This window comes from Parasteatoda tepidariorum, chromosome 5 (genome assembly GCF_982258835.1).
Source record: "Parasteatoda tepidariorum strain Cologne lab strain chromosome 5, Ptep-v5.0, whole genome shotgun sequence".
NCBI lineage: Eukaryota > Metazoa > Arthropoda > Arachnida > Araneae > Theridiidae > Parasteatoda > Parasteatoda tepidariorum.
In genome coordinates, this window is record NC_141759.1 from 40,508,834 (window position 1) to 40,522,765 (window position 13,932).

Here is a 13,932-nt window from a genome sequence, read left to right on the forward strand (position 1 = left end):
TGAGCCCTGGGCAACAGCCCCATATGCCCCTGCCTTAGTCAGGCTCTGTCTGTCGTTATATATTTCTGTACTCTTTTCTGTACAGTTCTTTGGTTTCGGAAGTTGTAAAGATGACTCAATCACCGTACAATGGACAAATCTCTAATTTCTTAACTAAGTTTGCTAAAAAAAAACTAAGTTTAAGGATATCAAAGACTTTAAAAATATAAAAATTGAATGAAGAGTTTCCCTAAAGGAGACTCTTAAAGTGTTTCTGCCTTAACAACTGGGTAACAAGCTGCATTACACCAGGAGGAGATTACTTCAAAGCATATTAAATTCGTTATGTAATTCTTTTTCATATTTTTGTTAGTTATTAGATCAGTCCTAAAAGTTAATAATAGCTCGTTGTATTGCATTTCAGAACTTTGGATTATTTATATTACTAGTTTCAGTTAATAGCTTTTAGGCTATCTGTTAATGATTTATTTTCTCATTATATATGTTGAATCATGTGTATTATGTAATAAATATTTAATTTGTTTTATGTTTCTTATAACACAGTTGTTGATATCTTGTATCTCTTTCAGGAAATGTACGTGCCAGAACTGTCATAAAGCCTCGCCAAGAGAAACTTCCGAACATCAATATCACTAAAACTATTCGAATAAACCAAATAAATTCAATTCTTGCTACCAGAAAGGAATCAGCTCAAACTTTAAAAAGGCTTGGAGCAGGATCAAAGTCTCAGGGTCTTTTTGGTAATTTACATTATTTCTTATGTTATTTTTTTCTCTGAACATGTATATATTAACTTAATATTTTTGATTCGTAGTGATGAATAATTAAGCAAAAATTAATGATATAGTGAAGTTATTAACTTCATATTATTAATTTGTAGTGATGAATAATTTAGCAAAAATTAATTATATACAGTGTAACGTCCCATATCCAGACGTCCCTTTCCCGGAAGGGTCGATTTCCTGGACACTTTTTAACAATCAAAATAAACAAACATCTCTCCATCTTCCCCTTAAAAAAAAAAAAAAGGTCTTTTGACACATTTTCTCTTTTTCTAGATTGCACTGAACCTCTGATTTATGTATCGAACCCATAAATCACCAGAAAGGGGAAGTGAAGATCTACCAAGATCATTGAGTGACGCTCCTCCCTTGGAATGTAGGAAAAAGAGGGAGATTTGTTTTCAAAAGACCGCAACTGAGTCCCCTCCCCCCCCTCCTTTCCCATGCAGGTGGCTAGTAAAAGAGGCATTTCCTGGAACCTTTTTATTGAAAGAAGAAATACTGTGGAAACGGGGTAAGCGTTAAGGTGGAGGGGGAGTCAAAATGGAAAATTTGAATAGGTCTAAAAGGATACACGTCCTTGAGAAACAAAACATTCGTTCTTCCCCATACCATGTAATATTTAGGAGGCGGGGGGAGAGGGGGTAACGTTCTTTCTTTAGCAGATTCTTTCAGTCATAGAAGAAAAAATAAAGAGAATCTGATCAGCGTGCCCCGCCTTTATGCTTGATTGATAGCCAATGATTGGAGAGAAAACAATAATTTGTTACTTCCCCACCCTCAACTTAAATGATCTCCTCTTTACACTTATTTTCTTTCACAAATAAGGAGGAAATGAATTTTTCTCCTCCTCCTACCCACCTTAATGAATGACGGGAATTTCCCTTTCTTGCTTGAATCATTCTAGTTAAAAATGGCGGATTATTATTTTCATATGTCAATATTTTTTCGTTTTCTATATTTTAAGCAATTTTTTATTCTAATATTAAAACATTATTCCCTTTAAAAATAATGTTTATTTATTTTTTGTTTCTTAGATATAGATCATTTAAAGCTTTGTTCCAGAATGACATGAATTTCCCCTTCCTGCTTGAATCGTTCTAGTTCAAAATGGCGGATTAATATTTTCGTAACCTTTAATTTTTTTTCGTTTTCCATATTTTCAGCAATAATATTTTTTTTCTAATATTTTATATTTTATTGATTAGATATTCTAATGCTGAAACATTATTCCCCTTGAAAATAATGTTTATTTATTTTTTGCTTCTTAGATTCAGATCATTTATTAAATCATTTTAAGCTTTGTTTACCTTGGGGGGTCAATTATACGGAAAAATCTATTATACGAACTTCTGGAAGTCCCACCGATTCCGGATGCGCGACTTTACACTGTAGTGTAGTTATTAATTTCATAAGTTTATATAAGTTATTTATTGTTGTTGTTGTTTCTAATGTAACTTGCCACACTAGCAAGCCTGCTTGGTGAAACCAAGCAAATTTAAGGCAGAGGGTGCGTTTGTTTTTCAGTGACGCAATCTATGGCCAAGAAATCGTCTTCAGCCACACACACGTCATATCCGTTTATAGGGCGGACCCATTCATTCATCCACAGATTGTAATTTTTGACCTGGATCAAAGCACGATCGATCTTCAATACAGTACCCCCAGAGCTATTGATTTGTTATGGAAGCATGGAGGACTTTGCGACTCCACAGATTTAATGTGCATCAGTCACGGGGAGTCTTCGTCTGGCGTGTTTCGAACCCACAAACTCTCGGGCATGTGCCCGGCACCCTACTGAATGGAAGTAAAAAATTTTAAAAAGAATTATCCTGCATGGCTTAAAAGGTGAATGAAGAATTTTTTATCATCTGAACTATTACGGCAAGAGTTGAAAGTGATATCTAATCTAATCTAATACGGATCCTAGAAAGGTTAGAAAACATTTTTAAAGAAATTTTAGGAAGGTAAGATCTTTTGTTAGTCTATTGTGCAAAATGGCTAACATATAGAATTGAATATACTTGCTATTGTAGTGAAGAAGCAAATTTATGAGAGATTCAAAAAAAAGGAAAGAAAAAAAAAATCAAAAGACGCTGGAGTTCCAATTAGTACATTGTCAACAATTCTTAAGAATAAAAGTAATATAGCAGTATTTTTTGCTTTGATGCTTTAAAAAAAATTATCTTCAAAGTTAATGTCCAAGAGCACATTTGAAGCCAATTGTCCATTTAGAAAGGGCAATAAATAAAATACCATCCATTTCAAGTAAAGAAACATTAATGGAATCTTTTTATTAAAGAATTATTTCTTGTACATGCTGTTTTTTATGGGTTACTTTTTTTAAAAAAAAAGTATGTAAAAAAGTTCTTTATTCTGCTATTGGCAACAAGTAATTTTTGATAACTCAAGTATGGATTTTTAAAATTAAATGACAATGAAGTGTTAGTAGCAAATTTGTCAAAAAACTATTGAAGCAACTGTTTTTTTTTAAATTCTTTTACTGAATTATGAAAAATTTGTACACTGCCTTTCAAAGAATGGCATGGTTTTGTTAAAATTAGTCCAATATTAGTCATGAGTAAATATTTTTTTATATTATGACGCTCCTTCTTATTAAAACAAAGAGTTGAATCAGTGTAAATGTAATAAAAAAGTTTCAATTTATTCTGTATTTCTTGCACATTGGTAATTTTTTTCAGCAAATATGTGTATATGAATGATAATCTTGGTACTTTTACCTGTCAGATTTTCATGAAATTATATTCCTAAATTAAACTCTCATCACCAAACATGTTTTTATGAGTAACGTCAAATAATTTTATTTAAAATAGGTGGAGCTATATCTCATAGACTTGGTGTAAAAGGCAGGTTAGGAGGTCAAGTTTCCAATTCAAATGCTCGAAACAAGATATTACTTTCAAAAGTCAAGCTACCAAAAAAAGGCTCCTCTAATGTTTTCGACAGGTTAGGAAGGTAAAAAGAGTTCCTTACTTATCCTATGTTTCTTCAACAGTATCTATTTCTTGTTGATTCGTTTTATTTAAATTTGCTATTATTCTTTTGTTAGTTTTCTATATCTCAAATTAAGTCAAATATTCATTTCCATCCAAACATCTCAGTGTATGTAATTTTCAATCACTCAAACCATCAAACTTGATCACAGCTTTTATTGGCATTATTCATGTTCATAACATAGACAGGGTGTGTAGCATTTTTAAAAAGTGCTTATTTTCAATTTTTAAAAGCCCTTAAATGTGCTTTTTTCATTGGGTGTTTTTAAAAATTGCTTAATTTTCTCTTTACTATGTTGATTTTCGCTACGAATTATGCAAAAAAACAGTTCACATTGTTCTATTCAACGTTTTCACAATTAATTCAACTCCAATCTATTTCGGCGTACCGTCGGCCCGTAGTGTATGAAAAAGGCCATTCGTTTTACTTGATTCAAAACTTGGTGATTTTTGACAACTGTCAAAAACAATGCCAAAAGTTTTTTTTGACATGACGGTTAAAACAAGATAAAACCGTCAATTGTCAAAAACTTTTCAACCCTGCCTAATTAGGATATTTTTTAAAGTGCTTAAAAATATTTTTTGAGTGCTTAAAAGGTGCTTATTTTTTGTGTAATAATTTGGCTACGCACCCTGATAGATTTTCGCTGTATCAGAAATACCTAAAATTCCAAGATAATTTTAAATGCCTTATCATTAAAATCTTGTTGATTTGATCAAGTAACTGTTTTTGCTTTTGCACATATCCTTATAAATCAAACAATATCTACTCTCTTCTGTGAAGCTTCGATAATAGGAATATTTATCTTAAAAAGTTCCAGTTTATGTGTTTTTAGTGCTTTAACTATAAATTATAGTTTTAACTAAACTATGTGTGCCTATCATTGTTAACTAATCTTATAACAGGTAATGCTTATTTCATTATATTTTTGGCCAAATGATTTGTTCTTGTATGTCATTTCTTATAAATAATTTCTTTAAAATCTATTGTTGGTATTATTAAAATGGAAAAAACTGAATAAAAATTTTTAGGCTTTTAAGAATTTCCTCGAAATTGTATGCATGTTATGCACTCTCTAGAGGTTTTAAAATTATTCCTAAAAACGCTTTTACAGAATAACCTAGGTTGGATTTTTATTAAAGTTGCTTCTCATCATTCTTAATTAGCTTAACTCATAACTTAGAATAGTTTGCCTCTGAGAATTATCAAGCCTGTATTCATAGCCTATATCCATAATGTCAAATACAGAGAGAGAAAAAATTTTGTTTTGGGAACATTTTTCTTTTTTATTATTTGGTACTAAAATGTCCACAATAAAAAATTGGGAGTTATGAGTTTTGATAACTACTCAAACATTCTGCTATATAATTTAATCAAATTATATTCTTTTTACTTGCTCAAGAACTCAGACATAAAAATAAAAGTTTTTTATTCTCTAAATAAAATACATCAAATTTATTGTATAAAAAAATTTCTTATTGGCAACTATTTTAATTTGTGTACTTTATTGTAAATATATCACAGAATGCTTAATTGATTTTGATCTTTCCATCTAATTTTTATAAGTAGTTTTAAAGATTGATTAAAAAGATAAATTACACACATTATTTAATCAAAATATAATTTTTAAACTGTAGTCGCAATAAATCCTTTTTAAATCTCTTTCTTAGGTAGTTTATCTGGAATGTACAAATTTACACTGGATTTTATTTTTACTGTACAAGAGACGATATAGCATCTTTTTCATTGCATCTGCAATATGGAAAGTTGCAACAAGGCTGAAGCCATGGTTTCCAGATAGTATTCGAGAAACTGAACTGGCTTGGCACATATTCAACTTCTCTCTCATGTTTTAACTTTGCTTTTTCCGCATTTGATAGAATTTTATAGTAATTCTGATTTATTTCTGATGAGTTTTTCTCCGATGGGTCATCTGTGATGTCATGCAACAGTGGATTTTGGTGATGAACAACATGATCTCCAAAGCAATGGCACACATATTGACATCGTTCAGTTCCAGGAATAAATTTCGGTGTAGTCCAGTGTATTTTCCATACTTTTTGTTCTGTAAGAAAACATTTATTGTTTAATAAAAAATGTCCCATTTATATTTGGATGTGATTTCTTTATGTAGAAGTGGTTGTTTGATTTTCTCAACTTAATTGTATTTTTTTACTGGATAAATTGTTATTGAAATTTTTATTTAGTTTAATGGAATTGTAATAAATTTTTTTATTTATAATAGCAACTTGGGGGGGGGGATATCTAGTGACATTTAACATCCTAATTAAATTTTAAAACTTCATTTTTTTATGTCTAAACGGTTTCCTGAAGTAAAATATGAATAAAACAAAATTGAAACATACAAAATAGAATGAGACAAAATAAGAGCAAGCTAGAAAGAAATATCTTATGTAATACAGACGAACCTTGACCCATACTTCCCACATATTTCGCTTTCCCTTATGTGTTGTCTTGTTTTATAACGGTTCAATCACCGCTTCTTTTATAAGGTTAAAAATACCCATTCAGATAGTTTTTAAAATAGCAGATTCCAGGGCCTTTAGCTCAGAAATTGTACCGATATTTTGGAAATATATTAAAGTTATTTCGGTTTGAGCAGAAAAAGTATTCCTAATGCTAATGAAGACGAAAATGAGGCTTTGTTTCATGTAAAGAAAAACGTGTGGAGTTGTAGGTTGGATGAATAAATGCAAAAACTGAAGAAGTGCATATCAAAGAAGATAGTAAAACAGATCAAAATCAGTGCAAACTATTTATTGATACTGATAGTAACTAAGACTTGCTAACCCTTATTTATTTACACTTAAACCATATAATTTTAATGATTTTGAAAGACCTATGTTGTAACTAAGAACAATAAAAAAATTACCTTCTTGTTGAATATAAGTTGCAGCATGAATAGTTTGCCCGCAGTAATGGAAGAGAAATTTGTGAGGACTCATAGTAACTCCGTCTGTTAACATAGGAACCAAAGATTTTCCATCTATCAAACGATCTTTAGGTAGAGATATGCCTGCCAATTCTAAAATAGTGGGGAAAATATCCATTTGTGATGTTGTAGAACTTATTTCTCCAGTTCTAATAGCACCTGGCCAAGAAATGATACTGGGAACTCTAATTCCACCTTCCATGCCACCCATCATTTTGCCACCTAAAAGTTTTAAGTCCAAAGATTTTCCTTTTAAATAAATAAAGCAATTCATGTAGTGTCAAAAATAATTAGAGGCCGCATTGAATAAAATTGATAACCCACATCTTATTAAAAAAAATTCACTTACCATAGGTTAATAATTACAGTAGAGAACCAATTATCCGGGATGCTCGGGACCATCGCTATCCCGGATATCTGAATTTCCCGGTTTTCTGGATTGACCAAAAAGTGTAGTTAATCGATGTTTTATCGAACCCGAAGTACAAGGAAAAAGTGTCATGCATAAAGTAAGAGAAAAAAGAAAGGTACTCCTAACTTTAAAAAGAAAAAAAAATGGTAGAAATATAACATTTAAAAGAATAAAAAAATTTGCAAGTTTAGACAAGAAAATCAAGTTTAAAAAATACAAAATTCTCATATTTATTTTTTAAAAATAATTACAATTCCTAAATTAAATAATATAAACAAAACCGATGATTAAATAACGCAATATATTTCATACCTAATTATACGGGGAGAAACAATAAAATAAAAGGAAAACTTATTAATCTAAATAAAAACACTTGAAAATTATCGAATCGAAACGATTGTTAAAAAAGGCACTAGCATAAATATTAAAACCCGGAACAAGGCAAGATCAACGGAATTCAAAAAAAAAAAAAAAAAAACCTAATGATAAAATTTATGAATAAAAAGAATTAATTTATTGAATGCGAAATTAATCGCGAAAAGAAAAAAAATCAAACGTAGTGGAATCAGAAAAACAAAACTGTAATCTGCTTCATAAAATAATCCTATGTTTAAATTAATAAACAATTCTCCTTTTATTTTATTTTTTTTTTTGTTGATAAAAACAAGATTTTTAATTACAGCAGATGTGATTCCACACCTAGAAAAACTTGCAATTGATACCGCACTTCCAAAGAATAAGAATTTATTCAAAAGAAAAAGATTTTATTTTTATTAGTCGATGTCAAATAAATATATTTTTCTCTTTTCTTTTTCTCTTCACTGATATGCTTGCAATGCATTTTCCCCACCCCCCTCGTAAATCAAGAAGAAAACGAAATCAGCATGCCACACTCTTGAGTTTGATTGACGGCCTAAAGGAAAAAAAGAAAACATTCCTCCCTTCCCTGCCTTCAAGGTCACGGAGGAAATGACCTTTCTCTGGGTAAACGGGGAAAAAAATTTTCCCCTTCCTTACATTTTCCTTCAAGGATGAGTCCAATTTCCGCTTTTTTCGGGTAGTTTAAAATGGCGGGAAAATTGAGCATAATTTTTCCCGGTTTTCTGGTTTCCCGGTTATCTGGATACCGGATAAATGGTTCTCTACTGTATATCCAATAAATAACAAAACTTTAACAGTTAAAGTTTTGTTCATTTCTGCCCAGTGTTTTCTATGTTAATTATGATAATGCAGAAAAATGTCAATATGAAAAAAATTCAATTCATTCATAAAAATTACAAATATTTTTTTTCCTCCATATTTGAAAAGTTAGTTTAACACTACAATGTTTTTAAGCTCATTAAAATAAAAATTGAGAAATTTTTACCAAATTGCTGATTTGTTAAAATTAATAACTGTTTTTAAATATTTGTGTATTTTTTAGTCTAGTCAATTATTTTCCACACGTTACTTTGGTGTCAGATGATCAATTCGTGTTGTTTTTCCCCCTTAGGTAAAATAATTAATTTAAAGTTGTGTAATGTGGATACCTTATAAATTTTAAACAAATGTTTATTAACTAATAATTGCAGGTCCTTATAACAATATGAAATTTTGACTTGTTTCCAGATCAATAAACATCTCTTGCAAGCTTTAAATGATAAAAGTATAATAACCAGTTTTTGAAAGTCAAACAGTTAAAACTTATGACAGTTATATAGTTCAAAGTGTATCAAATCCTTACCTCGAAGAACACCATTATAACCTCCTTCTCTCTGCCCATCTCTCCCTATTTCTTCAATATGTCCTCCATTGTCAGATGAAAAATAAATGAAAGTGTTATTTAGCATATTATATCTTTCTAAATCAAGAACTATTTCACCGACAGCCCAATCCAGCTCCTCAATGTTGTCACCATATCGTCCATGCTTACTCTTTCCTGCAAACTCATTCGAACAGAATAAAGCAGTATGAACATGAACAAATGGCACGTAAAGAAAAAAAGGATTTTCTTCTTCAGATTGCTTTTCCAGAAAACTTCTCACTTCCCTTACAAAACGCTGAGTCAGTCCTTGTAACTGAACTGGTTGTTCTATCACATTTAAGTTCTGCATTAAAATACCATTCAAAGTTTTCAGGTTCAATAAAAATGTGACAACTAATGCTGGAGTTATCGTGAACAGTAGCAGGATAAAGATTGAAAAATTTTTGTGTTTTTTAAAAAGGAATATGAATAAAGTGAATCCAGAAATAGGAACGAGTGATATATAGGAATAAAAATTAGGTACATAAGCTGTGATGACACTTTCACCATCATTCCCCAAATCTTTAAAATTGGACAATGGCAAACCATAAAAGTAATCAAAGCCATGGTTTAGTGGATGGTGACAGCCATCTCCCTTTTTTATACAATCATTTCCCAGGTGCCATTTACCTGAAATGATAACAAAATCAGTATTCCTTACATAATTCTAAAGAAATACCAAAATTTAGTATGAATATATTAAATGTCATACCAAATGTGAATTTATATCTAAGATGTTATAATAAAAATGCTTAGAACAAATCATTTTTGAAGTGTGCACTATCATTTGTTCAGTTACTGAAGACTATCGAGTGTAGTCAGTTTATTAATCATTACCTGTAAATTTCAAATGAGCTCATTATCATTAGTTCACCTAGAGAGGGTTAATAACTAATTTAAGAAAGAAAAAAAAAAGATTGATATTTACAGAATATAATTTACTACTTGTAACGAAATTGCTTATTGTTTTACATTAAATACTCAACAGAATGAATTTTATAACTAGTAGCTTGAATAAATTTTTATAATAACTTACAAATCTAGAAAATGTTCTAGAACTAGAATATATTTTTCTAAAATATATATTTATTTGTATGTTGCGGATAATTTAAATTTCAGGTTGTGACACTTTAATTTTCCAAACCACTTGTGAAATAGTTAAAATTTTAATACTTTTAAAATATTCCACAAACTCTTATTGAAAGCAACAAATTACTGTGTTAATATGGATGCCATGGATAATATATAGCACACCCTCATTCTCAACCCTATTACCATGGACTTCTCCATACAGATTTTCTTTGCAAACTTTAGAGTTATGTGAGCATGTTTTTCTCCAAAGTTATCATCAAAAGCTGTGGTAGCTCAGGGGATAGAAAATTCGCCTTCCAATGAGGTAACCCAGGTTCGAATCCCAATGGTGCCTGGTTGATAGGAATTCTGCTTCCAGCTCACACCAACCACAATATAGACGAAAAATATGTAGGTCATAGAATCATGGGTCAGACAAACTGTGGGAGGTTTTTGTGGTTTTACCGTCCATGTAACACAAATGCGAGATATTTCTATTAAAAAGTGGTTTACAATTACTAGTCTGTCCCAATACTCGATCCAGGAGTTCTCTTGTATTTAGGGCTGGGTTCAAAATTACAAGGCTACAGAGTTGAAAATTGGTAGTCGCAAATTCAGAATTGAGTCGGCTGTTCAACGCCAGTTATGAAATAAATAAAAAGTCAACTTCACTGTATGGGTGCTATTGATATGTCTCAGTATGCCATGAGGGAAAATAACTTACTCCCTGAGGTTGAGGAAAAGGAAATTAAGTTTTATTATGTCAGAGAATAAATCTTTTTTCCCCCTTCCTATTGAACCTATTAAGTCTTTATCTAATTCCAAATTAACTCTCTAGATAGTTATGGAATTAAACAAAGCAGTATTTGGACATTTAAAATGAAAATATTTTTTTATTTTATTCTACCAATAATAGCTGTATTGTATTCTTTTTTCTTCAATGCTTTGGCAATGGTGATTTCATTCTCTGGAAGTCCTCCACTAGCTGCAATAAAGAAGAAAACTTTGTTCCTGTCAGTACTCTCCATTCCTAAAATAAAAAATTACATTAGAAAGTGAACCTCACTGTTAGAGCAGTTAAAAGTTGTTTTATATAATTAACAAAATTATTTCATTTCATTAGAAAATTGCAATGAAAATATTGTATATCTTTGTTAGGAAATAGGAAATGAAAGTGTTTTTCTTCTTTTGAACTTGTTAGAAAACTTAGAAGCAATTTTATTTTCATAACAAATTTACTTAATTCTGTAACTGTCAAGTACAATTCTACTTATGAAGAGGACCTGTTTGCTTTATTGCTCAAGTATTGCAGGCATAACTATGTCATTTTTGTTAGATAGGTGGGCATGTCCTCCAAGTCAGTATCATTTATATGTATACAAAAAAATTTTCTAATTCTTAATAAAATAAAATTCCCTATTTAAAATTCAAATCAATCAAATAAACTACTTCAAGGATGGTCAAGTGTATTTATAATATGTGTCAGGTCCACCCAGGTCCATAACTAGTCACTGTAATGTGTTAAGTAGTTTTAATATAGGTTTCTGAATTTATTTTTTGAGAGGAGAGAATAAAAATTATATCTGCAATACAGTTACTATAGTTCTCTAACTTACATAAAAAATTGAAACTATTTTTCTATGAAGAAACAGCACTCAACAGGTATGTTTTGAGCAATTTTCAAAGGGTTAAAAGATACAAATAAAATTTATCGATGAAATTATTCTTTATAAAAATTTTAAAAAATTAAAAACTGGAGACAGATTGAGTACCAATATTTTAAACCCTGATCTAATTCTTAACAATTTAAAATCAGATTGACAAAGTTAAAATCTGTCATGGACTTAACATTCTGATGTCTTTAATGAAAAGGCAGTAATCAAATTCTGCTTTTATTATTAGATTCCTATTATTGATTTTATGGTATTACAACACAGTTAAATGATTGGGGATATCTGCATCTAATATCCATATTGTAGTCATTTGATTTTATGTACTAACTATGTACCAAAGTATGTTTATACTTGTAAATATTGTAAAAAATTCATATACTATACTTCTTTTCACTATATAAATATATGTATAATAGTGTCTTGCCCAGGAGTCGAAACAATTTATATCCTTTGAGTTGTTTTAGTTTCTCACTGGGAATATTTCAGCATTGTGATGTATACCACATTAATCGCCAGGCTTTGGCTATTTCTGGACTATGACCTGCAAGTAACTAAATATAAATTTTTTTTAAAAAACACCATAGAAGGGGACAGATTTGCAAAGTATAACTTATACCCACCTCAGGGTAAACTTTTACATGCTTTTTTGCAAAAATTTGCAAGATTATAATACATTTGGTGTTTTGGCGAATTAAGTTATCATGACCGTTCACAATGCGGAAATATTCTCTTTTCGCATGCAACTACCATGTTTGGGGAAGATTTCCAAATTGTGATATGCAGTAGAATAAAGCGATCAGAGCGAAACTAACGAGTAACAAAAAAAAAAAAAAAAAAAACATCACAGAAGGTGACCAACTAGAAGGGTATAACTTGTATCCACCCCCAGGCAAATCTCTAATTTTTATTAAAGAAAATTTGCAAGTTTAAAATCCATTTGACGCCTCGGCGATTGCAGTTGGCATGATATATTACGATACGGAAACATCCACAAAAAAAAATAATGTTTTCAGGCTGGCACCTGTTTCTCAAAATCTGTTTTATCTCGAAACTAACGGACTGCTTTTATATCTTTGGATAGCAGCATTCTAATCATATTTTAAGTCAATTTCTTTTGCGTAGCTTTGTGCTACTCACCAGATCGAATAGGATATCTTCCGGTAAGAAGGGCCGCTCTGCTAGGAGTACAGACAGCAGCAGCAGTTAAATGGTGAGTTAATTTTAAACCATTTTCCGACAATTTATCAATATTTGGTGTTTTAATTGTATGATTTCCAAAGCAACCAACATCACCGTATCCTAAATCATCTGCAAGAAATATAACAAAATTTGGCAAACTCTTAGCTGCAGTTGCTAGCCTAAATAAAAAGTAAAAGCTTGTAAGTATCACTTGTGTCTTCATTTTTAAGTAATTGTAAAAATTAATTCTACTTATTTGCAAATATTTCCTTATTACAAAAAATAAACATTTTTCATAAAGATAAGCTACATAGAAATAAAGTATATTTCAAAAATTTCTGAGCAGACAAAGTTCTTGTTTATTTATTTATGGCTGAATGCTTTTTTGATTAGTTTTCAACGGTCTACTTTTGTACTATCAAAGCTTGTTCTTGAAAGCTTTTTTTTAGGAAACTTCCGGTCAGCTGACGCTGAGAAAGTCAAGAAGAAGAGCGTCAGAAAAACATTTACCACTGCTGACCTGCATAAATCATGTGAATAAAGTGCCAGGTATTTGACTTAAACAACGAATTTTGATTTTTAAATTTAAAAAAAGTTATCTCATGTTTCATTTATCCAGCCAATTGGGTATAGTATAGCCTACGTCACAGGTTGTGTTGTTCCTACTAAATTTAACCCATGAACGGCATTTTCTGCGAGTCTAACTTCAAGCTACAAATAAACAAACGAAGTGTTCGATCGTTTAAATAGCTGCTCGCCAGATTTTATTGCATTATAAAGAAAAGTTATTGAAACTAAATACAACTAAATAAACAACAACGACTAAAACAAATAACAACAACTAATAATAACAATAACTAAATAAACAACAACTAAATTCCATTCCTTTAGCATTGCGTCATATGTTGTTCCTACTAAATCGAAGTAGTTGTGTTTTTTTCATATTATACCCAATTGCCTCACCAGCTAGCAGAGTCAGACACTTAGAGTGCAGAATTTTTGAACTAAGCTAGACACTCATTTTAATCCATATTATCATTCAGTTTTGACTCTATATAAAATTA

General features: G+C 30.5%; 2 protein-coding genes across 2 annotated transcripts in view; one reads left to right on the forward strand and one right to left on the reverse strand.

The window, feature by feature from the left end:
* LOC107438292 (uncharacterized protein C19orf47) overlaps nucleotides 1–5,905 on the forward strand; it is a 26,119-nt gene extending 20,214 nt beyond the window's left edge. Inside the window, exons 9-11 of the mRNA XM_087163761.1 lie at nucleotides 570–740; nucleotides 3,617–3,758; nucleotides 5,468–5,905. Coding sequence (XP_087019887.1) covers nucleotides 570–740; nucleotides 3,617–3,758; nucleotides 5,468–5,471 — 317 coding nt within the window. The 3' untranslated portion in view covers nucleotides 5,472–5,905. The remainder of the gene's footprint in view (nucleotides 1–569; nucleotides 741–3,616; nucleotides 3,759–5,467) is intronic.
* On the reverse strand, nucleotides 5,210–13,276 carry LOC107438283 (steryl-sulfatase). Its single transcript, XM_016050521.4, has 5 exons — nucleotides 12,827–13,276; nucleotides 10,924–11,046; nucleotides 8,886–9,575; nucleotides 6,691–6,972; nucleotides 5,210–5,862 (listed from the first exon to the last, which is right to left on the reverse strand). The coding sequence occupies exons 1-5, from the start codon at nucleotides 13,089–13,091 to the stop codon at nucleotides 5,510–5,512; spliced, it is 1,713 nt and encodes a 570-aa protein (XP_015906007.3). The 5' UTR covers nucleotides 13,092–13,276; the 3' UTR covers nucleotides 5,210–5,509.
* Between the last annotated feature and the right edge of the window lie 656 nt (nucleotides 13,277–13,932).

What these genes read in the sequence shown, in the direction of transcription:
- LOC107438283 (XM_016050521.4), bottom strand. Translation starts at nt 13,091, where the DNA reads ATGAAGACACAAGTGATACTTACAAGCTTTTACTTTTTATTTAGGCTA. An exon ending in AAGATATCCTATTCGATCTG is followed by an intron (nt 11,047 to 12,826) that starts GTGAGTAGCACA and finishes TTTTTATTTTAG; the next exon opens with GAATGGAGAGTACTGACAGG. An exon ending in TTATAATGGTGTTCTTCGAG is followed by an intron (nt 6,973 to 8,885) that starts GTAAGGATTTGA and finishes TAAAACTTTTAG; the next exon opens with GTGGCAAAATGATGGGTGGC.